Source organism: Bubalus kerabau, chromosome 6 (assembly GCF_029407905.1).
Source record: "Bubalus kerabau isolate K-KA32 ecotype Philippines breed swamp buffalo chromosome 6, PCC_UOA_SB_1v2, whole genome shotgun sequence".
Lineage (NCBI taxonomy): Eukaryota > Metazoa > Chordata > Mammalia > Artiodactyla > Bovidae > Bubalus > Bubalus kerabau.
In genome coordinates, this window is record NC_073629.1 from 81,334,690 (window position 1) to 81,360,777 (window position 26,088).

Genomic DNA, 26,088 nt, shown 5'->3' on the forward strand with positions numbered 1-26,088 from the left:
AGAAAAGTCTCAGTAGAGGAAAACAACTTCTATTAAAAAGAAGCAAATGGAAATCTTAGAGCTGAAAAGTATACCTGAAAATTTTTTGGAGCTTAAATATGGCTGAGTAGAAGGACCTGCATCTCCTCCAGGAAGAATTCAAAATCACAATTAGCTGTTGAACAACCTTCCACAGGAGGATACTGGAATTCACCAAAAAACAATACCCCATGTCCAAATACAAAGGAAAGAAAGTGAAAGTGAAAGTTGCTCAGTCATGTCCGACGCTTTGCAACCCCATGGACTATACAGTCCATGGAATTCTCCACGCCAAAATACTGGAGTGGGTAGCCTTTCCCTTCTCCAGGGGCTTTTCCCAACCCAGGGATCAAACCCAGGTCTCCCACATTGCAGGTGGATTCTTTCCAGCCGAGCCACAAGGGAAGCCCAAGAACACTGGAGTGGACAGCCTATCCCTTCTCCAGCAGATCTTCCCGACCTAGGAATCAAACTGGGGTCTCCTGCATTGCAGGTGGATTCTTTACCAACTGAATTATCAGGGAAGCACAAAGCAGAAGTTGCCAAGTGGGCAACCAACAAACTGGAGAACAATAATACCAAAGAAGTTCTCACACTGTTGTGAAGGTTCTGAGCCCCAGCTACCCAGCCTGGGGATCCAGCACAGGGGCTGGGAATCCCCAGAGATTCTGACTTTGAAGGCCAGCATGATTTGATTACAGGACTTCCACAGGACTGGGATAAACAGAAACTCCACTCTTGGAGGGCACAAACAAAATCGTGCTCATACTAAGACCCAGGGGAAAGGAGCAGTGACCCCATAGAGATGGAACCAGACCTACCTGCTAGTGTTGGAGGGCCTTTTGTGGAGGCGTGGGTTGGGGTATTTCCCAGGAGGAGCCCCTTGGTGTAAGCCTTCTTGGAAGTTGCTATTAGCCCTACCATAGAGCCTATAAGCTCTACCATAGAGATGGTTGGATAACATTACCAACTTGATAGACTGGAGTTTGAGCAAGGTACAGCAGTTGTAATGGACAGGGAAGCCTGGTGTGTTGCAGTCCATTGGGTTGCAAAAAGTTGGACACAACTGAGCGACTAAACTGAACTGAGAGCCTGTAGACTCCAGATTGGGTTGCTGCTGTTAAGTCGCTTCAGTCGTGTCCGACTCTGTGCGACCCCATAGACAGCAGCCCACCAGGCTCCCCCGTCCCTGAGATTCTCCAGGCAAGAACACTGGGGTGGGTTGCCATTTCCTTCTCCAATACATGAAAGTGAAAAGTGAAAGTGAAGTTGCTCAGTCACGTCCGACTCTTAGCAACCCCATGGACTGCAGCCTACCAGGCTCCTCCATCCATGGGATTTGCCAGGCAAGAGTACTGGAGTCGGGTGCCATTGCCTTCTCCAAGGCAATGATTGGGTTCCCTCAGGCAAAATAATTAACAGGGAGGGAGCACAGCCCAAGCAATCAGCAGACAGTTAAGAGTTTTACTGAGTGTGTGGCCCTGCCCACCAAAGCAAGACCCAGTTTTTCCCACCACAAGTGCCTCCCATCAGGAAGCGTGTACAAGCCTCTTAGGCCTCATCCACCAGAGGGCAGACAGAAGAAGCAAGAAGAGCCACAATCCTGCTGCCAAGCTAGAATGAAAGCTATATCAAAGAAAGTTAATCAAAATGAAAAGGCAAGAGGGTTATGACCCAAATGAAGGGACAAGATAAAACCCTAGAAAACCAACTAAATGAAGTGGAAATTGGCAACCTTCCAGGAAAAGAATTCAGAATAAAGACAGTGAAGATGATCCAAGATCTCAGAAAAAGAATGAAGAAGATGCAAGAAGTGTTTACCAAAGACCTAGAAGAATTAAAGAACAAACAAACAGATGAACAATACACTAGAAGGAAATCAGTGGCAGAATAATGAAGCAGAAGAATGGATAAGTGACCTGGAAGATAGAATAGTGGAAATCAACGCTACAAGACAGAATACAGAAAAGAGAATGGAAGAAAAAAAGAAGACAGCCTAAGAGACCTCTGGGACAACATTAAACACATCACCGTTCACTTTATAGGGGTCCCAGAAGCAGAAGAGAGATAGAAAGGACCTGAGAAAATACTGCCTCACATAGTAAAGGAAATAGTCAATCAAGTCCAGGAAGTACAGAATCCCAGGCAGAATAAAAATCAAGGAAAACACACTGAGACACATAGTAATCAAACTGACAAAAATTGGACACAAACGAAATATTGAAAGTAACAAGGGAAAAATGAAAAAACACAAGGGAATTCCCATAAGGTTATCAGCTGATTTCTCAACAGAAACTCTGCAAGCCAGAAGGGAATGGCACAAACATATTTAAAGTGATTAAAAGGAATAAGCTACAACTAAGAATCCTCTACCCATAAAGACTCTCATTCAGATTTGACAGAGAAATCAAAAGCTTTACAGATAAGCAAAAGTTAAGAGAATTCAGTAGCACCAAATCAGCTTTACAACAAATGCAAAAGGAACCTCTCTCGGCAGGAAACACAAGACAAGGAAAAGACCTACAAAAAATAAACCCAAAACATTAAGAAAATAGTAATAAGATCATACATATTGATAATTACCTTAAATGTCAATGGATTAAATACAGCAACCAAAAGACACAGACTGCTTGAGGGGGATGAGAACATGCACATTTATGTGTTTTTACTTACTACGTCACTCTAGTTAACCTCCCCACCAAATTGTATGCAATTATTTATTGTTAGGTTAATCATGTTTCCATTATGACTTGCAATTTAATCATCTTTTATTTTTTCTGGCTGCTGACTGTGAAAACTGATACACATCTTTCACTATTGTGACTATGTATTATTTGTTTAATACCATTTTATCATTGGTCAGAAAATACCAGAATTCTATATCACTAAAACTACCATTTAATAGAAAAACCTGTAATCACTTTTTAAAATCTAAATGCACACACAACTTGGAGTTTTTTGAAAAATACAAATGCCCAGGTATTATTTCTTTTTCCTCCAAAGCTCAGGATGTGATTCTAATGAGCAGCCATGTTTCAAAAGAACAGGGTTATATGATGATCTTTTACTTTTATCTAGTTGCTTTACTTTTTCTATTTCATATTCAGTGCTCCCACTTCATTTATTTTATGCTTTCCAATCTCCACATCTCTTTTTTCTTATTGCTCTTTCTCAAGCCTTTGTCAAGTGTAGTAGAAAATCTTTGTGTGTGTGTGTATATATATATATATATAGTATATAAATTTTGCCTAGCTAATAAATTTATGACATTTTGATTCTATCTGTTTGGCTAAGTATGAATAGAAAAATAGATTTGTAATGTATATTCACTTAAAACTTTGACATAGTTTGTTTTATTCTGGCATATAGTATTACTGCTGACAATCTAGGAAGCTTATTGTCTTACTAATTAAAAAAATTTTTTTTGAATAGGCTTGAAACTTCTAATCCAATCCTAAGAATATAAAGAAATACCATGTTGTAAGAAATGAAGCAAACAAACCAGGAAAGTAACAATGTGATACAGTATTATTAACTAAAGTACAAATTTTATTCAAATTCCACAAATATTTATGTTAGTATCCATTATTTGTTTTCATACCTTACTCAGGATTTCACCTTGTATTTAGTTGCACTGAGTAGCATCAGCTGTATGCAACAAATTTTGATAAATTCTCTTCATTTTTATTCTGTTAACAAATATTTTCCCATTTTCCTTATTATGGCTTCTTAGATACACCCACAATTTAAAAATGGACACTTAATTTCCAAAAATGTGAGGTTTTTAAAGTATCTTTGCTATTAATTTCTCATTTTGATATTAACTTCTCATTTAATTGCTTTCTTCTCTGTAACCACCCTCAGTGTTTTTTCAGTCTTCTAACTTCACTGAAGCTTTCAATAGCTAAGTCAAAGATCTCTCTTGGTAAATGTCACAATGCACTTGAAAATATGTAGGTTATTTTAAAATATCTTTTGACATTGATCTCTAACATAATTCCACAGTGATAAGAGAATAGATTCTGTATAATCTCAAAATCTTTAGACCATGAAATTTTTGTACCTTATTTTATGTCCTTGGATATGTTCCAGTGTCTCTTGGCTTACAGTCTATGAGAACTTGAATACAATTTATATCCTACTATTGTATAAATCTTAATTATGTTGAATTGGTTCATAGTGCTTTTCAGGTGTACTATATCCTTCTACTTTTCTATTCATTTTATTAATTTTTGAGAATTTGATATTGAAACTCCAACTAAAAATCTTAATTAGTCTAATAAGAAAAATTATCATAGTGGAACTAAACGTAACTTTGCTTTGTATTTTCCAAGTCTCCTGTAAATGTGTTATCATGCTTTCATAATTTAAAAAAGAAAAAATACCAACAAAATTTACATTTGAAAAATTTTAAATATATTTGGAGAGGTCAACAGTAGAATGGAGATAATATGAATGAATTCAAAAATCAATTAAAAAATTATCTAATCTGAAGGTCAGAGAGGGAAAAATTAAAATAATAATAGAAGGAGGTATCATCTCAGTAACTTACAGTGAAATATTAAAAGATTTGATGTATGTATAATTGGAGACCCAGAAGGAGAGCATATAATGGAGAAACTCTTTGAAGATATAATGGTCAAGAGTCCCCAAGTTTGATGAAAGATATAAATTTACAGATTCAGACTGCTCAACAAACACCAAGCAGAATAAATATAAAGATGGCTATGTCTAGGCAGCCATAGTCAAATTACTGAAAACTAAAGATTAGAGAAAAGTCTTAAAAGTAGCCATGGGGTGGGAAATGGGGCCATGACAATGCATACAGAGTAATAACAACTTGCACTGAGTCCTCATCAGAAACTATGGAGTCCAGTACACATGGGACATTACTAAAGTGCAAAAAGATAAAAAAAAAAAAAAAAGTCAATCTGGAATTCAACTCACCAAAAACTGACACAAAATGAGAGAAAATCTGAAGAAGGGGAAAAAAAAGTCCAACCCTAGAAAACCCCTAAACCTAGAGCTATTAAAGAATCTGGATGACCAAAAACTAACTTCAGGTCCAGATGGTGCTCTGGTGAATTCTACCTAACATCAAAGGAAGGGTTAACACCAAACCTACACTCTTTGAAAAGCAACAGAGGTGGAATTTCCAAACTAGTTTTATAAATCCAGGACCCTAAAAATCAAAAAGTGATAAGTGATAAAAGAAAAACTAAAAGAAAATCAGGAGTTTGGGGAGCAGTGTGGGCTGCAGTATAAATACGGTGCTCAGCTCTTTTGGAAGGTCCTCTTCCTCAAGTCCTCTTGAGAAAGGACTTGAAGGAAGCGAGGGCCAGTGGGGATTACACGTTGGAACAGAACCAGTGCAAAGGCCCTCAGGCAGGAATGTGCCAAGAAATAGCAAGAAGGCAAGTGGAGTATCCTGCAGGGCCAAATAAGGAAAGTTTATGAAAGAAGAAGGAAGGGATTAACTGTTCATTATTAATACAGTGAAGGCCCTGGGTTTAGCAAAGTGGGGGTTACCAGTGACCTCCAACATAGTGGTGTTTTGGGATTGGTGGGACCAGAAAAGGTTGTAGAGAGAAAGGGAGAGCTGGATCTACAGAGTAGAGACATCTCTTGTGTTGGGGCTGTGCCTCAAAGGGGAAGAAAGAAATGGGACAGTAGTTGGAGAGGAAGGTGGAATCAAAAGAAGGGGTTTTTGCATTTGTGTTTAAGATAGAACAGCATGCTTGTATGTTAATGCATATGATCCTGGGGTTCCCTAGAGGCTTAGTGGTAAATCATCTGCCTGCAATGCAAGAGACATGGGTTCCATCCTTGGGTCAGGAAGATCCCCTAGAGCAGGCCATGGCAACCCACTCCAGTGTTCTTGCCAGGAAAATCCCACGGACAGAGGAGCCTGGTGGGCTACGGTCCATGAGGTCACTAAGAGTCGGGCATGACTGAAGTGACTGAGCACACATGTATGTGATCCTGAAGAACTAATACCATAGAAGAGACAGGCGGACTGTTCCCTTGGTCCAAAGTCAGGTACATCTCCTCTTTAAGTATGCAGTTCTCCTGACAATTTGCTCATTTCAAAAGAATCCCGAGGTCTTCTAAAATCAGCTGCTGCCAAAAATCAATAGTTTATGAAATACTGTGATAATTATGAAAATGTTTGCCATATCATTAAAAACAAATTGTTAACATAAATAATTACTCGAGCACTTGAGAAAAAGCTAGAGCAAACTCTTCAAACATATCCAAAGTAGTGTTTTTTAAGTGATTCAATCAAGTGGCCCAAGAAGCTTTTCCTCCTTTGGTTTTTTTCTTCACTGCTTTGTGTCTTATGGAGCACATTTTGATATCTTACAGAGCACTTGATGGAAAATTTATTTTTCTTGATGCAGGTTCAGTTTGATATAACGCCCTTAGGTGTTCACACAACTTCATTTCTTAAAGTATTCAAAAATGAAGTCAATGGGAGGTGACCCACATGAGAATGTGTGCCTGGGATTTTTATTTTCCCGAGGCTGTTGCTATAGCTTTTTGGCAGCAAAATGAACTACATAATGAACTAATTAAAAATTTAAAACACATTGTTAGGCAATTTAGAACCACACTCAAAAGGTTAATTTAAAAGAAATAATGAGAAAAAGCAAAGAAAAGTCTATATACCAAAGAGAGTTTTGTGGTAAGAGTCAAGAATCACAAAATGGTTTTTATTAGTTATAATTATTTTGCTCCCCTAACCAGAAAGATATTAACAGGTCGGCTTTACTGCCAAATTATATAGTATGCACAAGTCAGCTCCAACTCTCAATAAGATTTGATAGTAAAGAGAGAGAGCAAGAACCCATGGGGCTCCAGTTTTCATTACCCCAAAGGAGAAACGATGGATAGAAAATGCAAGTCAGTATTCCAGATACTATGAAACATATGAAAGCAGGCATAGCAAAGTGGTTCCTTTCCAACTAAAGACTGTGAGCTATAATTAAGAGGACATAGGTCAATAATCTACTTCAAATAACTAATCTGTTTTTGGCTCACTAAACCAATCCTAGAAACAGCTGAACTGTTATAATTGTTAAGAGCTGTTACAATTGTTAAGAGGCTGAAACTGAAAGCGTTAAGTTGCTCAGTGGTGTCTGACTCTCTGTGACCCCATGGACTATAGCCCACCAGGCTCCTCCGTCCATGGGCTTCTCCAGACAAGAATATTGGAGTGGGTAGCCATTCCTTTCTCCAGGGGATCTTTCCAACTCAGGGATTGAACTTGGGTCTCCTGCACTGCTGGAGATGGCAGATTCTTTACCATTTGAGCCACCAGGTTAGTGTCTTAAATAAAAGTGGAAACTACCTTTGGACCATGAAGTCCCTGAACAAAGACTCAGTGGCCCAAAGAGGGTAAGGAGAGCAGAAATCTGGGAACTAAGCCAGAGCCAGAACCTGCTTTTATCCTGAGAATTATACATAATCTGGAGACCTGGAACTTCCAGTTTGATGATCACTTGGGGCATCAGACACATAAGAGACAAAACCTCAGGGCTTGGCCAAGTGGAGAATTATGATAGGAGACAGTGCATAGAACTATAACCCAAAGAGCTCTATGCTCTCAGTACAACAAGGAAATACAGAGGGATGGCTAGAAAATTACTGATAGAAAGATTCTACAGATATTTGGAAATTTTAGAACATACTTTTAAAATAACTAAATAGATCAAGGAAGAAGTGATAAAATAGGACTACACCTAAATAAAAATAATATATATTATAGGTGGCCACAATATACAATTATCAAATATACAATACTTTTCTGGAGGTCATTGTAGGAGGACACAGAAAATAAATTATCTACATAGAAAACTCAGAGGAATCTACAGATAAATCATTAGAACTCATACGATAGCTTAAAAAAATTAGACATAAAATATATGCATGGAACTGAACAGCAACAGTTAAGAGACACTGTGCTTACCAAATCATATTAGTAAGATATTCTCTCCAAACTGCTCTATAGATTTATGGTAATACCAATACTGTTTCTAAAATTCACATGTAAGAGCAAATGATCTAAAATTCTAAGAAACATGACATTAGCCATCTAGATATGTGGTACTGGCACAATTATAGATAAATACACCAAAGGAAACCAAATCAAACTCACACATACATGGACATTTGACTAATGGCTGAAAACAAATAGTAAAAACAAAGGGACAATTGCTCAACAGATAGTGTAAGACCACTTGGCAATACACATGGGGCAGTGGGAAAAAAATTGAATACCTGCTTCATATCCAATATCAAAAGCAATTCCAGGTGGCTAAAAGTCTTAAAGGAGAAAGACAAAAATTTTAGAAGACAAGATAGGAGAACGTCTTTATGTCTCTGGGGTAGAATTTAACAATACCCCAATAACTGGAGACCAAAAAGAAAAGAAAAATTGACTTAAAAAATGACTATTAACATTAAAACTTCAATTCTTAATTGTAAGAATTGAATATCATAATCCCATGTAAGATAGCATAAAGAAAGTGAAAAGAAGCCACACATTGGGAGAACATTTATATTTATGAAACATAAATCTTCAAGGAAATCTAATATGGTAATCATTGGCCACATGTGACTATTTAACTTAAATTTAATTACTCAGTAGTTTTTGTTACATTTCAAGTGCTCAGCAGCCACACTGCTAGTGTCTGCTTAACTAGTACCAGTATGAAACATCTCCAGCACCACAGACGTCTCTTTTGGATAGACCTGATCTAGAACAGTGTGGAATATTTAAACTTCTAAAATAAACAGACAACTCAATTTTAAAAATGGACAAAGGACATTAGCAGACATTTGACACAATAATAAACACACAAAAAATGAACCATAAATGTGGAAAACAGTCATTTTAACCTCATTAGTAATCAGAGTATAAAACAAATTAAACTCATTAAATAAAATCTCAACATTCCAAACTGGCAAAAGATTAAAACTCAATAATACCAAGTACTGAAGATTGTATAGAGCAGCACGTTTCCAGTACACTGTCTGTAGACAGGTAACCCATGGTAACCACTGTGGGAGCAGTTTTGCATTATCCAATCACATTGAACACTCTGGTACCCAGCAGTTCTACTTTAGAGAAGGAATTCTCCACCTGAGCCAGTCTCTCCCCCAACCCAGGCTACTTGGAAAAGCATTTAATTGGCAGAAGTCAGGGATAATAATGTTCCTGCAACTCAAAGAATTATTCCACTTAAATTTTGCACCAGGAGATATGACTAACAACAATATAAATCAACACTAGACACAACCCAAACATCATCAAAAGAAAAACAGATACATAAACTGCATTTAATGGAATGCTTATAATTGAAAATAAATGTTCCTTAGTTACATATATCAATAAAGGTGATTTTAAGGCATATAATGCTCTTGTAAAGTAGCAAGATATGTGAACATAATATACTTGAGATGTATATACAAAAACAATCAAATAATGAATTTAGGGACATATATATATATATATATATATATATATATATATATATTTTAAACACAAATAAGCAAAGGTATGGCTGACAAAAAAATCAGGACAGAATTATCCTTGAGCAAGAAAGGGAGATGTCACCTGGGAGATGTTACATGGGTGCTTTCTAAAGTACCGGTAATGCTTTATTTCTTTAGATGGGTTGTACGTTGAGATGTTCATTGTAATCCAGTATTTCTGTATTCTACTCATACATGTTTTATATACTCTACATGTTTGATATATTTCACAATTTTTAAAAAGTCAGCTCAATTACTTAACAGCTAGGCTCCTTGACCTTCCTGAACTTGGTTAGTTATAGCTAAACTCCCAGTACCTTACAGAGTTATTCTATAGTTTCAAGGAGATAATATGTATGAAAGTGTGAGTCACTGTGATGGAGGACAGAATAGGAAACACAGAGGTAAGCATTTCCCTAAAGATTTCATCCTGGCTACTGTCCAGGATCACAGGGCCCTGAGTTCCTAGGCAGTTATTAATCAAGTCAAGTAGATGTCAGGAGTTCTCTGTTCTCTCAATTTAGAATGAGGATAACTCTAGTCTAATTCAAGCCACAAGAGAATCATAATATTGAAGGCAGAGCAGATACTCACTGAAAGTGTCTGGAAACCTTGTCATGGAAGAAAAAATTATTCAGGACCTGGGTATTTTCAGTTTTAGGCTAAATGATAATGACATGATAATTATCTCCAAATATTGGATGTGAAAGTGGCATAAGATCTATTTTGTCCAAGGTTCTTCTAGAGAGACTGCAGAAATTAAAGAAAAGTTAAAAAGTATATTCCTGGTCAATATTTAAGAAAGAAATTTTGACAATAAAAGGGAGGAGACAGAAATGATGAGGTGATGACTCTCCTTCATCTGTCTTCTTCAACTAAAGATAGTTAAGCAAAGTCTTCGGTTTTGTAGACAAATATCAATAACCTCAGATATGCAGATGACACCACCCTTATGGCAGAAAGTGAAGAGGAACTAAAAAGCCTCTTGATGAAAGTGAAAGTGGAGAGTGAAAAAGTTGGCTTAAAGCTCAACATTCAGAAAATGAAGATCATGGCATCCGGTCCCACCACTTCATGGGAAATAGATGGGGAAACAGTGTCAGACGTTATTTGGGGGGGCTCCAAAATCACTACAGATGGTGACTGCAACCATGAAATTAAAAGACGCTTACTCCTTGGAAGGAAAGTTATGACCAACCTAGATAGCATATTTAAAAGCAGAGACATTACTTTGCCAACAAAGGTTTGTCTAGTCAAGGCTATGGTTTTTCCTGTGGTCATGTATGGATGTGAGAGTTGGACTGTGAAGAAGGCTGAGTGCCAAAGAATTGATGCTTTTGAACTGTGGTGTTGGAGAAGACTCTTGAGAGTCCCTTAGACTGCAAGGAGATCCAACCAGTCCATTCTGAAGGAAATCAACCCTGGGATTTCTTTGGAAGGAATGATGCTAAAGCTGAAACTCCAGTACTTTGGCCACCTCATTCGAAGAGTTGACTCATTGGAAAAGACTCTGATGCTGGGAGGGATTGGGGGCAGGAGAATGGGACGACAGAGGATGAGATGGCTGGATGGCATCACTTACTTGATGGACATGAGTCTGGGTGAACTCTGGGAGTTGGTGATGGACAGGGAGGCCTGGCGTGCTGCAATTCATGCGGTGGCAAAGAGTCAGACACGACTGAGCGACTGATCTGATCTGGTGGCTCAGGTAGTAAAGAATCCGCCTGCAATGCAGGAGACTCGGGTTCGATCCCTGGGTTGGGAAGATCCCCTGCAGAAGGGAATGGCAACCCACTCCAGTATTCTTGCCTGGAGAATTCCATGGCTACGGTCCATGGGATCACAAAGAGCCAGACACGACTGAGCAACTAACACTTTCTGTTTTGTAAGAAAATACAGATTTTAACATAAACTCTGTTAAAATAAAAATACAGATGGTATAACTTAGTGTCAAACTTATTTTGAAAACCAGTTCTCTTACTTAGTATTCATGAGACTGTGGCTAACTTATTCTATCTTTTGGAGTTTTGTCTACCTCATCTAAAATAATGATAGCATCATTCCTTCAGGGTTATATGGAAAAACCAATGTGATAATATATGGAAATCATTGTACTTCCATAAGTGCACTAAATAAGTTGCTAATAATTTTTTGAAAATTATTATAGAAGAGTTCCAAACTTGTTCACAGCTAGATTTTAAAAAACAAAGACATCACTTCAAGAAAATGAAACAACTTTCATGTTTAAAAACAGCTAAAGAGGGACTTCATTGGTGGTACAGTGGTTCAGACTCCACACTTCCAATTCTGGGGGCACAGGTTCCATCTTTGGTCCAGGAATTAAGATCCCAAGTGCCCTGTGGCATCCCCCTCGGCCAAGAAAATACATCTAAAAGAAGAACCCATATCTGTAAAGAAAGGCAACAAAACTGACATCCCTGGATCCGTTTCTTTAAAACATTATCAAATGGCTTTTAGTCTCCCAACAAGTCTCCTTGAACACGCTTTGTGTAGAAACCTTCCCCTATAAAAACCCTTTTCATGAAAAACCCTTTCAAAAGCACTTTCCGGTTTGCCAGAATAAAAATAAGACAGAATTATGAAGGTAAGATTTGATACAACACACCACATTCCCTACAATTTCAGGTCATTAGTTTTTAAAATTATCTAAATCTAAGAAAAGGGGTACATGTTTAATGTCTCATGTTGTCTAAATTTAACCTTCAGAAACCAATAAACGTCTTAAATGTCTATAAACAGGAGATGCTGAACTTCAAGATAAAACTACAGTAATTTATTATAAATAAATAAGTATCCTATAAATAACTTAACTTTAATGACATTTGAAAACTTAGTCCTTCTGCATAGCACTTTTGAAGTTCCGATCGAGTCAACACGAGTAAGATAAAGGCAGCAACTCAGGGAGTTTAAATTATTTTGTATTTTCCTATAGTTATTTTTTATTCTATGGAAACACTCTGTTACACTCTGGTTTTCAGCTTGGTCCTGTGTTTTACTTAAGTTTCCAATCTAGCTTCAAATTACTAGTTGGCAGTCCTATGGTGTAATGAGGTTGGTGGATTAGCTGAAATTAAAACCTCTTTACCACCCTTTTTTTTCAAGCACAGATCAATTATTTATGACCAAGTTCACCAACACTATGTCTTAGTTTAGGAAGCAGTCCATTTGAAGCCAGCTATAAATAAAGTGAATAGAATATGGCCTTAGAACTTTTTGATGCCACGGAGCATTGAGAACATGGGAGAAAAGCAGCAATGGAAGAAAACAAGAGGGAAGAAAAATAAAAGAACAAAAGAAGCCAACATTCACTGAGCTGCTTCTACATCAGGCCATCCACCTAACGTATTTCACTTATTCTCAGTCAACTGGACATTATTTCATTTAATTCTCACAACCCCATCAAGTGGATATATCTCCACCTATTTCAAGATTAAGAAACTGTAGCTCAAAAGGCTAAATTTCTTCCTGAGAGTCATGAAATAAGTAGAAAAACCAGAATTTGACCTGGGGTTTGTCTGATTCCAAAGCCTGAGTACTTTTTCCTATAGCAGATGAAATCATTTCTAATATTTTAAAATCTGAGTTTTGGAATTTCCAAAAAAATAACAAGGGACTAAATAGTATTTTCAGTGTATAGCAGAAAACCATCCTATAACCATTATCCCAATTGCTTGTCAGAACCTAAGTGGGAGGTTGTCACCATTTGCCTAAGATGTGTATGAAATCATATATAAAGAGCAACAGACAACCTCACATGGAGACTGGAAAGAGTCATGAAGCCAAAAGCAATCCAAAGACAGAGAATGCCAAGTGTGCCCATCACCTCTTACCTGCTGCACTTCACTTTCTCCATTTGAAATTTTCTCAGTGTAAACAAAGGAGTTGAATATCCGCTGCAAGGAACAGAAAATGAACAAACATTAGATTTTCTAAATAAGGCAAACCATTTTCTATATGAATGTGTGTGTGTGAATAATCTGTTTACAGCACAAAGAGAATCAAGCAGAAAAAATTTAATTAAAATAGTTACTTTACACAGAGAAATCCAAATATCAGCCAGAGTCAATCACACTGATGGAAGCAATACCCAGGCACTTCTGCAGTGAAATAAACCAGATGTTACGCTATATTTTTCATTTTCAAAAATACATTTAATTATAGATTTCCGGAGCCCATGCCATTTTATCCGACTGGTATAATCTGACAAAGCTGTGTTTCTCATTTAAGCCCTGCAACTCCCTGAATGCAGTAATTGTTTACAGACACTACAATCTAATGTAATAAAGCTCTTTAAAAAGGATTTTTTCCATATTCTCTCATGTCCCTGTCCAACTGGTACCTACCCAATATTATCTATCACCTTCTTTACCTAAGCACCCCTTTGAAAAACTAGTATAACAGGGCTTGCCAAATACATGTGGCCTTAAGAGAGGATCCAATCCTTACATGCCAGGAAATACGACAACCACGCCAAGACATCAGTCCAAGCTGTGGCACACAAGCACACACATTCTTCCCCTGGTCTCTGCCTCCCTGATACCCACTCCTGCAGCCACTGCTGGCATTTACATCTTGCAGACTTACAACTCTACCAAACCCCACGTTTACTGACCAATCACAAGTGACTGGACTATAACCAACTGAAAAAGAAAAAAAAAATAGAGAACCCAAGAGATGTATCCGTTAGGGGCTGGGGGGAATAAAAAAGTACAGCAGCCTCATCATTTATCCTAAAACTTTAAAGATACCTCTGGAACTCTCCAGATGAGCAAGCAGTCAGATCTGGAGATGTCAGCCTTTTGCCTTTTGCCTTTCTATCCCACTGCCAAGGGTTTGTCAGCGTCTGGGACAGCTTCCCAGACAGCCTCACACACCTGCATGGTTGTGGTGAGGAAGACAAGTGCCAAGTTCATCAAGTGCTGTGCAAATGAAGGAAGATCAAGGTGCTGGGGCTTGGGGAGGAGTGGAATAGGGGGTTGCTGCTGGGGGAAGGGAAGCAGTTTGGAAGGATTGAGACGAAATGGGATGGAATTACAGTCTGGAAAATTCTAATTATGAATATCATAATTTTCAATGAGCCATTCATTCATTCATATTTATTGTCTTTTTTCCCTAAAAACGACTCTGCTGATAGGAAAGCAGGTTACATCTATTTAGGACTCATAAAACACTTCTGTGACAAGCACCATTCAGTTCAGTTCAGTTCAGTTGCTCAGTTGTGTCCAACTCTTTGCTCCTTATATAGATGAGGAAATGGACACATTTTAAAGAGTGCCTAATGCAATGTACATTGTACCTCGTGTGCATATCTTATGTAATAATTCCTGCAGCCCCAAAGACAAAAAAACTAAGACCCTGGGAAATTACATAACCTTCCCAAAGTCACTCTTCATGGCTGGAATTTGAACCCAGCTCCCCCCTCTCCCCCCGCCCCCAGCAAAATGGTGCTACTCACCCTAGTGTCTCATGAGCAGTTGTTACATGGTATCTTAACATATATGAAAGGAACTCCTATTAGGAGCTAACACCCAAACATAATGCAGATCAACAATCCCTTATGCATAGTTCCAAAATTCAAAAGTCCCTGAAAATCAAAAGGTGCGCATAACACATTTGCTGACAAAATATGACATGATCTGAACTTATTGGCAGTAAATCCTAACTTGTATTTATAGTCTTTATTAAACCACTTAGCCTGGGGATTTATTCTTTATGATGCAGATGTATTAATGCATCTCATTATAGGGTTCTGGTTTAGATCTCATTCAGGGTGTTTGACATCATGGTATATCAGGATCCTGAATTCTAAAACAGATCTGGTTTTGGAGAAGGGATTATGAATCTGAAGACCTCCAGCCCCAGTTTTCTAGAGAATACCTTAGTTAGCTAGACAACAACGCTTTTAGAGACTGGGTCAATGTCACCGTCACCTAACTCTCAGACCATATACAGTTTTTGTGTAATTTGATTTTTACAACCTGCTTGGTACCAAGAGTGCACTTTTATTAAAGTGAATAACATAACATGAATTAACACAATTCATGTAGTGTCTCTAGATGTGAAAGAGTGTGGTCAATTTCTTATTTCATTTCTGGCAGTGAAATTTCAGGGGATACATTATCTGTCCTGTCCTGGAAGATGTTCCTACAAGAGGGACTGATGGAGCAACCCGTATCCTGGGAAGCAAATCAGATCCACTTTGCTCAAGCCAACATCCACCAATGGCCACACCTCGTAAGGAACCCAGATCCTTCCCTCTTCTTTGTTGTTAAAAGAAAATCAAGCTCCTCAGTAGTAATAAGGAATATAAGCCTGGAAGTGTTTGCCAGGCTGTGTTCAGTCCCTGTTTTACACATTCATTATCCTGATAATTATTAATAATGACAGCCAATACTTTACATAGAGCTTTATATGGCTTGTAAGCATTTCTATATTCTTGACACCTAATAAATATGGTGGGTAAAAGAAAATTTTCAAAGAAAGAAGTTATAGACATGAGCAGCAGTGACCCTGCAAACTACTTATTTTACACAACCCTCTAACCACCCCAAGAAGTGAAAGGTGGCCTGCTAGAATAATAGCTTGGAGATGTCACCAAGCAAACACTTTTTTGCCCCTCTCCTTTCCCCACAGGGGCGTGGGGTGTTAGTGAAAAGCCAGAAGAAACTAGACAATTAACACAACTAAACAGATCAGCCAGCCATGTCTGGTGCAAGTTTAATAGTAGTAAGCACAGTATTTCAAGATATAGAGTGAATTTCCATTATGCTCTAAATTAATGGACTCATTGGAAAAGACTCTGATGCTGGGAGGGATTGGGGGCAGGAGGAGAAATGGACAACAGAGGATGAGATGGCTGGATGGCATCACAGACTCGATGGACATGAGTCTGAGTGAACTCTGGGAGTTGGTGATGGACAGGGAGGCCTGGCGTGCTGCTATTCATGGGGTCGCAGAGAGTCGGACACGACTGAGCGACTGGTCTGATCTGATCTGGTCTAATGGACAGTAATAATCTTTCCTAAAATGCAACGCCTGCAAAGTCCAGCTCTCAAAGGCTTATTAGGCTTAGTACTTTCATAGTTTACAATTTCACATAAATGATCTCATTTCATCTCCACAATAACCCTATGTGGTCGGCAGTGATCTGAAACCAATTTTACAGATTAAAAACTAAAGCTCAAAACTTCAATGTATCACAGGTTAAAAACAAAAAAAATTTCAAGTACTGAAGTCTAAACCTAGGTTAAATTAAAAACAGGCATTTTTTCTAGCACAGCTAATAAATTTATTCACATTATCTTTTTCTTAAGGATAATCTGCATGCAGGAAAAAAATGATTTTTTTTTTCTATCCATTTCAAGCAAGATATAATGTGCTGGTGTAACATTTTATATATATGTAACACTTTATATATGTTTAACATTTTATATATAAAACCAGTGTCAGGAGTAATTAAATATGGTTTCAATCCCTGGGTTGGGCAGATCCCCTGGAGAAGGAAATGGCAACCTCTTCCAGTACTCTTGCCTGGAAAATCCCGTGGACAGAAGATCCTTGCAGGCTATAGTTCAGAAAAAGTCCGACACAAGTGAGCACATACACACAGGAGTCCCAAAGACTTTATCTTTTATTACTTTCTGTCGCTACCTAAAATTGTGAAAGGAATAGAATATAGAGTTTTCTGTAGATTTTATTTCTAATTTGAGAGCTAGGAATTGCAAACAGTATACCTAACTGACATTTGGTGACTGCAAGAATTTCTTGGTTGTTGGACAATTTGAAAAGTGAAAGTGCAAAAAAGTTTTCTTAAAGCATGACATGAAGAAGCAATCCCAAAAGGTCAGACTGTTCATCCTCTCTGAGGATTTACTCTCAGTAACAGAGTTAGGGTACAGATGGGTGGAGTGGGCATTCTACATTCTATTTCCAAGTTGTCATTTTCCCTTATTCCAGTTCCCTGGAGGACCAAGGGAATTCCAGACATTTGAACTCTTAATTCGAACACAAGCTGGAAGGGGTTTGAAGTCAATCTCCTCAATGCACAAATCCCTGGAAGTAAAGGCTTGTTCTTGCCCACTATTCTTTCTCATTCTTGCCAAATACTAGAAATAAAAATACACTTTGTTGTATAATGAACAGATCATTAAAATGGGTGAGGAGTCTTTTTTTTTTAAACAAGTTATTTTAAGGATAATAGTTCACCAACCCCTTTTTGTCAGTCATATTTATTTCCATAATTAAAAGAACAACAAGAAGATGCAGCTCAGGGCAACTGAATACCCTGATCTAAAGATAAAACTGACCTTTCTCTCATTAGAACACATAGCCTGGAAAACTGACAATATCTTCTAAATTATTTGCATATCCTATGTCCTAGCAGTTCCTATCCTGGTATATACCTAGCAGAAATGTGTACATGTTTATCAAAAGAAAAACTTAAGAATGTTCATAACAGTACTACTCATAAGAGCCCCAACCTGGAAATTATATGAATGCCTATCAGCAACAGAATAGACAAATTGTGTGAATTCACAGGGTGGAGTATTTGGGTGAGATGAAATGAACACACAATTACAACATGCATCAACATGATGACTCTCACAAGCAACACTGAGCAAAAGAAGCTAGACACCAGGACACAAAGAATGAAATCCCGTTTCTATCAAGTTCAAAACCAGGCAAAGCCAATCTAGCTGATTAGAAGCCAGGATAGTGGTTGCCTTCAACTGATTAGGATGTGAAGGCTGCTTCTGGGATGCTGAAGTGTTCTGTCTTTTGATCGAGGTGCTGGTTACAAGGATGTGTGTGCTTTTGTTGAGGGCTCATCCAACTATATATGACAGTACACTGTGTTGTGTATATGCTATACTGCAATAAATCTAATTTATATGCACACTCTAGGCAGTCTCTTTAAAATGCACCCTAGACAAACTTTTTTTTGTATATTTAAAAAAATTATTTCTACATTTCTAAAAAGAACAATAATCTATTAACTGGGCTATACTCAAAAAAGAATCTACATCTCACTCTGCAATCCAGATGAAACTGGACGGTACCAATACTGAGGAGTTACTTAGCAATGCAAAGATAAGGTCTCCTGAGCCTTCCCTGAGGCTACATATTAATTACTCTCACACCCTAGGTATACAACGTGACTTAGTTGTTCAGCTTCCCATTCAATGGTACTGTACTAACTTGAATTTTCAGCAAGAAAATAAAAAAGGTGTCTTTATTAGAATCTCATCCAACTCGGATGATCTAAACTTATATAATGCAAGTTAATCACATTGCCTCTGTATATATTGTTCTTTTATTTCCTAAGAACTGCATTCCTCCTCCTCCCCCCAAGAGGAAATTAAAGAGCACTTGAATACAGTTTCCCCAGACCTCTGTTGCAAGGGAAGAAAAAAACAAAGACATCCTGGTGTGTGTGGGGGACAGGGGGAGGGGGAGGGGGCAGTGGGTGTGAGTGTGTACCGGCAGGGGGGTGGGGTGGTGGTGGCTACTTTCCCACTTTAGTCCTCGCCTGTCCCCAAGTCCTCATTCCATTGACCCAGCCTCCCTACCCACTATCTTTCCCTCCCAAATCTCTCTATTTAATTGAGTCTGCTTAACAGAGGGCAAGAGATTTCTACTTAACTGGAATAGCAACAATTACAAGAGTGTTCAATAAGATGGTCAATCCAGACAGTTGGCCCCACCTTCACTCCGCCAACAGCTCTGCCAAATTTTAACTAGATGTTTAAATGAATGGTAGAGCACAAAACCACAGCAGAGAAATAAATACCTCTGCAAATCTAATGAGATTCTGTTGGTCTCCTTCCCTGATCTTTGCTAAGAAAATGCTGGACTGAATTTTAATTCGAAAGCGTATTCTCTTGATGTTTACAGCTCTCTGTCGCAAGCCAGTTTGGCTGACAAATTCACTAACAGCTTCATTCCTCTCTGGATCTCTTCCTACCATTCTAGGAATTGAGGCCAAAGGGGAAGAAAATATAGGTCACCACTGTTATCTCGAGATGTTGACCAACATTAACCCTTAAAAGAGAAAGTGCTGTCATTAATACAAACTCCAACAACCACTGGACAGGGAATTAATGACAACTTAATTTTTAAGTGTTTCAGGGAAGAAAACATATGTATAACTTTATTCTCCCCTAAAGCATACTCCATGAATAAACTTCTACTAGGTTATAAAGGATTGCTTCTGCCCAGAATAGGAATCGTCTGATTTTTACCAAACTGTTTAACCTCACTCTGAAAAACATATAGACAGTCCAGAAAAATGACATTTTATAAGGTCACTCTCATCATTCTCATTCTGAGATCACAAATCTGGTGCCAGAAATCTCCATCACTGAAAAAAATCTCTAAACTTGTTCATTCTGGATACAGGTAACTCCAGAAAAGAGTTTATTATGAGTGTTAAAAAGGTTACCACTAAAAATAATAACCTAAGTAACTAACAACAGGGGAACCAATTAATTACTCTTCATCCAATCAAAAATATATTGCACAGCTAATAAAAATGTTTACGATTACTTTTCTTATTGTTCATATTTTAAAATCAGCATTTAAATATACACATACTGTTCTAATTATATGTGTGGGGGGTTACATTATATGTAAGTGTTATCATATATATTAACAAGGGCACAGAATGGATTCAGGTGCTTTGCAACACATTTCACTTAAAACAACAACTCTTCATAGTAGTTACTATGTCATCATTTTACATGTGAGAAAACAGGTTCTGAGTTTAGTTTGCCCAAATGTAGAACACTGTAAGTAAGTGGCCAAGTCTGGGTGCAAAATTTGCCTTACTCCAAAGTTTATGTATCATCCTCTATATAATCATCATCTTAATAAAGAAAACTTAGGTAAAATCTAGAAAATGACTCAAATAGTAACAGGGCTTGCCTGCGAATAATGAATCCAGAACATATATTCCCTCCTCCCCAACCCCCCAATCTCAAAATGGAGCATGAATTTTCTTTATGATGGATAAAGACATATTTTTCAAAGAGTTGACACACTAGAAAAAAAAAAAGGACATACATTCGGAGTTACAACTAAACTCTACAAAGAATCATTTGTACAAGATCACCACCTTGAGAGCTTACAGAAGAAAAAATAAGTACAGGGTCTCATGCTTCATCCTTACTATAAAAAACTGATCTTGAATACCATGGTGATTTGCAAGAAACAGGGCTATTGCAGATCATGACAAAAGGAAATGCTTAGGTACTGAAAATCATAGTAGAGGAAGACGCCTAGATTGGGAATTTAAAACAAAACTAATCAGTATACAATAGATGACCCTGTGCAAATGGTACCCTGTACACATGTCCTGCCCAACAGACTTCCTTATTTTGTTTTACAGTTGCTATATATAAAAAATGATAATAGCTAATGCCACTATCTGTCCAGCATTAGGAACGTCATGTATGTTAACCTGATTCATGTGAAGATAAATTTATATAGACTACACTAAAAACATTATGAATATATTTCACATACCATTATGATAGTTATTCAAACAATCTTGATAGTTATTCTATTATTCTTCTATTCCATTTATGTTTACCTCTTAACAATATTCTGTTAATGATAGTTAATTCTATGATGGTTAGAGGTATAAGGGAGCAAAAATACCTGTATAAATATTTACCAACTCAAGTCCCACCTCATTCTTAACAACTTCCCAAAGGTAATGTCTCCCTTCTCTGAATCTCTGCAATACAGACAGTCTATGCTACAATTAAAACAATAAATTGTAGAAAATTTGAAAATATGTAAAGGAAGAAGAAGGGAAAAATAATCTCTTGTCTGACCACCCAGTAAAAACCAACTACTGTTTACAGTTTATTTCATTCCACTCTTTTGGACTTCTAGGTTCTGACTTTGTTGTAAATTCTTTGATAACTGGTCCATGCCATGATTCCTTACCACAGTGAATTGTACATAGTAAGCATAAATAAGCATGTGTTCACCCATTAATTTAGGTATTAAGTCATCAGACCGTTAGTTTGGCCTGTCACTCAATCAGCTAGCGAAAAAGGGAAGAAAGTGTCCTTTCTCTTTAAGATAAAAAACTTCCCCTTCTCTCAACGAGCTATTAATAGAGTCTTCCTCCATTACCTCTGTTTTTCCTTCCCTGGCCTCTTCAGGCTCTAAGTACATACACACACAGCCCCTTGGCTACTTTAAGCTTGCAGAAGAACTCAAATTATGAATTCCTTAATCTGAAGGCAGTTAACACCCTTCATACCAACAGAAGCTCTGAGTAGCAAGGAAGCTTGGCATGGAGTCACACATCGGTGACAACTGTCACCTTTACAAAGGGCTGCTCGTTTTGGTCTACTCTACCCCTCAACAGAAATTGCAGGGGAAAAGCAATAGGCTGCAGTCTGATTTAGCCGGGGAAATCTAAAGCAATAATCTCAGCAAGCAAAGTTTCTAGCCTTGATCACTTGATTTCCTGTTGTAGCATTGAAACCAGGAGAGTCAGTGGGTAAATATGAACCCAGAGAACAAAGACGGGCAAAACAAGATGGAAACACTTCCCTTAATGCAATAAAGCTTCTGAAGGGTTATTGAATTTTTGTTGTTGTTGTTGTTGTGGCTTTCAAAGGGAGTAAGAGAGGGAAAGGCAAGCAAATCAGTTCCACATGTTGGAAAGATTCAGCCTTTAGCCAGTGTAACTTGACTATAAGTAATATTCATGACAATGCACGTGGAACCTTTCAGAAATGGAAAGCTGACTCGCTTTGCAGATGGTGCCAGATTTCCACTCCCCTACTTCCACTCTCCTAACTCTTCCTCACTCCCTACACCTTCGATCTCCATTAAGGCTTTTTAAATTTCACCTTGAAGGGGAAAAAAGAAAGGTGGGGTATTTAAATGGCTATGCATTTATTCTTAGAGGAGGGCACTTTAAAAAAGTCTTTGGTACTCAGTGTTCTATGTGTGCAGAAGTCCGCACAAATGCTCAGGTCCTTAGGAATCCATCCATTAAGGACAAAGGGAACTGGAAACCCTGAAACCCTTTACTTTCTAGACTTAAATGACTATGCTTAGTTAATAACTCAGTGAATCAATCATGTCCTTTCTGACCGAGTCAGAAACTATGTAAAATATAGCTCTAGACTGAGCTCTCTAGTTGGAGGAAGAAATTAAAAATTAAAAGTAAGAAGGAATAGTGAACAGTGCAATGCAGTCTCCGTATGAACTCAGCATGCCTGGCACAGACCCAAGGTGCTGTCAGAGTTCATGGAGGGTTGGGGAGGTGGGGGAGATGGGAGGCAGGACTCTGAAGAGATGGGACATGGGCTTGAAATTGAGGTCAGATTTAAATAGGAAAAAAGAAAAAAGAGCTTAGGCGAGAACATTTCAGAGCATTCACAGAGAGGGTCTTACTAAGTTCTTTGGGCCAGGCACTGTTCTGGATATTAAGGATACAAAAATGAATGTAACATGGACCCTATGTTCTACATCCTTTGGCTTTAAGAAAATCCTTAAAATGGACTTCCTCAGCACAGGTCTGTATGTTTGGAAAATGGGGGTTCAAAGATAAGAAGATTGCTTCTATTGCAGAAAAGCTTACAATCTAGAGACCCTGCAAGTCAGTAGTTACAACACAAAGTCAGTTGCATAAGGGGAGCTTTTGGAAATAAAACCGAACTCAATGGAAGAGAAATGATGGGGCTAGACTCTGGAGGTCTTTCAAGCCAGGAAGAGGAGTTGGATTTTACACATATGCTAGGCACTGAGTAAATATTTTTTGAATGAGTAAATGAATAAATGTCTCTTTGCCAATAAATAAAGAACCATTAGAAAGGATTTGTAGTTGGGGAGTGACATGATGAAATAGGTGCTTTAAGAATGTTTATATTCCACATGCTCAGAAGCATGCACCCACTTCCCTCCACTGTTGCTAAGTCTTCTCACAATGAAAACTATCGAGTCCATTTAGAAGCCAGTTACCATCCCAAGGGTCTGTGACAACTTTAGGAGCCAAATGAACTGGATTGCCTTTGATCCTTCAAATGACACTTGAAGGACCTTAAATAAATTTTCCCATGAGTCTTATCTCCTTTGTAAAATTATAAAATCCTCCGAGGGACTGTTTTCTTCAATTTTACAACCCCTACAACACTTCCATAGATATTATGGAATATTATGGAATGAGATGGAGAAATATTTGTTCAAAAAAATGATTTAAAAATAACTTAATGAAAAGCAACTGTTCGAGTTTAAAGCATAGTTGCAATGTTGCATTCTGAGCTGAAGACTAGTTTTTGACATTTCAAAATATGCTTGCTACTGTGAGGCTGTTTGTATGGTTTTCAAATGAAATGTTCATTTATGCCATATCCAAATAGAATTTTTCTGGTACATCCTTTTATGTAAAGAGGTGCTTTTTTTTTAGTATAATCATTAAACACACAAACTATAAATTTGTCACAAATGCTAATAACTAACAATGTCAAATTGCAACTCCATATAAACCAGCTCTGTATAAACCATCTCTATGCCTGATGAAGGCTTTAAGCCTCCCTATATCTACTTTCCCTAACCTATAAAGGGAAAAATTGAGTTAGATTATATAAAACTTGGTGATCCTAAAATTTCTACTCTATTGTTGTACTAGAATCTTATTGAACTATCAATGGCTAGACTTTTGAGCAGCTTCTAAGGCTGGGTCTTTCTGCTATATGAAATAGATGTGTCGAGAAAATTATATTTGTTGGTAAAATCTGACTTAAATTATTAGGAAAAATGTTATAAACATATCTCTAAAACTTGGAGGAGAGGCAAAGTATTAGAGGGATGGATATTTTAACAAGAAAATTTAAGTAGAGAAAGCCAGTCTTGAGAGTGGTGAGTTTAAATGTGGACATTAAGACATGAAGCCGAGCAGTCAGCCTTTCTGGAATAAATGTGATGCTAATATGATTACACGAATGTCTCCCAGGTCCTCCTCACTGTATCATCTTTCAGGCTCTCCCAGCCAGGGTGCCTGTCACGCATATTGAATACCATGGTAACAAGCCTGCCTGCAATGGTTCCAGCATGCCATGATTCTCAGCAATAATCATTAACTCACATCTCAATGAATACGGTTCCCTGGGCTCAGATTCACAGTATAATTATAATGAATAAATAAATGCTGGCTCAAATGTTTTTTCAAGATTTTAGGGTTTAAAAAAATAGGAATGTAAAAGAAAAGTTAAAAAAACACACACACACAAAATCCTGTTACCAGCTGAGTGGCTATGGAGAGGTTAGATGTACACCGTTTCCTAATTTGTAAAAGAGAAGTGACAATAATAGCGAATTCATAGGGCTTTTGTGAGGTTCAGTGCTTACATAGCACTTATTCCTTACATACAATAAGCGCTCAGTAAATAGTAGCTTTTAAAAATCCTTCAAAAAGAACAGCCATTCCCAGGAATAAAAAGTCATTTGAGATTTCCTGTGTCCTCCTCCCAACTTCAGGAACTCTTCCAAATCAGCACTCTGAAGCCTTCCACAGTGACAAGACTTATTAAAAACTCCATATTTTCAGGAAATGGCTTTCCCATTAGCTCCCAGGGCCTTGACAAGCTTGGCTCCCAGGCTCAACAAACTGCCTTCTTCAAGTTTCTTGAGCAACCCACGTGCAAGTTGTGTCCTTGAGAAAGCGACTTTCCTTTTGGTTACTGATGTTATAGAATTGGCCAGAAAAGTTCATTTGGGTTTGAAAAAATGAAAGGAACGGAATTCCATCATATGGAAAAACCCGAATGAACTTTTTGACCAACCCAGTACTTGCTGGGGAACACCTGCAGAAGCACACTCTGTATGTCTAGTTTATTCGAGTCCGGCTTTGTAAACACACGGCCAAGGAGGCCACAGGAGTAAAATGAAGTTGGCAAATATATCCCAGAGGTGCTGGTCCCTCCCAGCCTAGTACTGCTTAACAAACAGGGTTCTGGCTGGTAATACAGGAGTGAAGTAGTCCTAAAAGACCCACCTGCAGATAGTAAGCAAATAGCTTCTACAGGAGAGGGAGAAAGGCATTATAAGCTATGCCTCCAACAGAACCCAGAGGCTCATCTGGGTTGAGCCTTCTCAGGACCCACCCAAAAAGAAGTGAGAAAATTAAACCTCCTTTACAGCCTTCACTGAATTATTTACTTTCACATTGTGCTGCAAGTATTTGTTTAGAAACATGAGTAGTGAAGGCAAGAACAACTTCTGCTCGCCTAGATAGCAGTGTGAGGACTAAGGTCCAGGCTTTGGAATCATCCAGACCTCAGCCATCTCAGCTGGGTGACCAACACAAATTGTTTAAACCGTCTAAGACTAAGTTTCCTCGTGGGAATTTAAGCGACATACTTCCAACTTCATAGAGAAGAGAATGATCTTCACTATCTACTAGGTTTGAAAGTTAGAACTAAATGGAATGACAGCTGGGACAGTGTCTGACATATTTTTTGCCCAATTAAGTATAGCCGGTATTAA

General features: G+C 37.9%; 1 protein-coding gene across 4 annotated transcripts in view; it reads right to left on the bottom strand.

Moving 5' to 3' along the window:
• CACHD1 (cache domain containing 1) overlaps positions 1-26,088 on the bottom strand; it is a 235,245-nt gene that overhangs the window by 127,897 nt on the left and 81,260 nt on the right. For all 4 annotated transcript variants that reach the window (XM_055585592.1, XM_055585591.1, XM_055585590.1 and 1 more), the window contains exon 2: positions 13,407-13,469. In XM_055585592.1, coding sequence (XP_055441567.1) covers positions 13,407-13,469 — 63 coding nt within the window. The remainder of the gene's footprint in view (positions 1-13,406; positions 13,470-26,088) is intronic.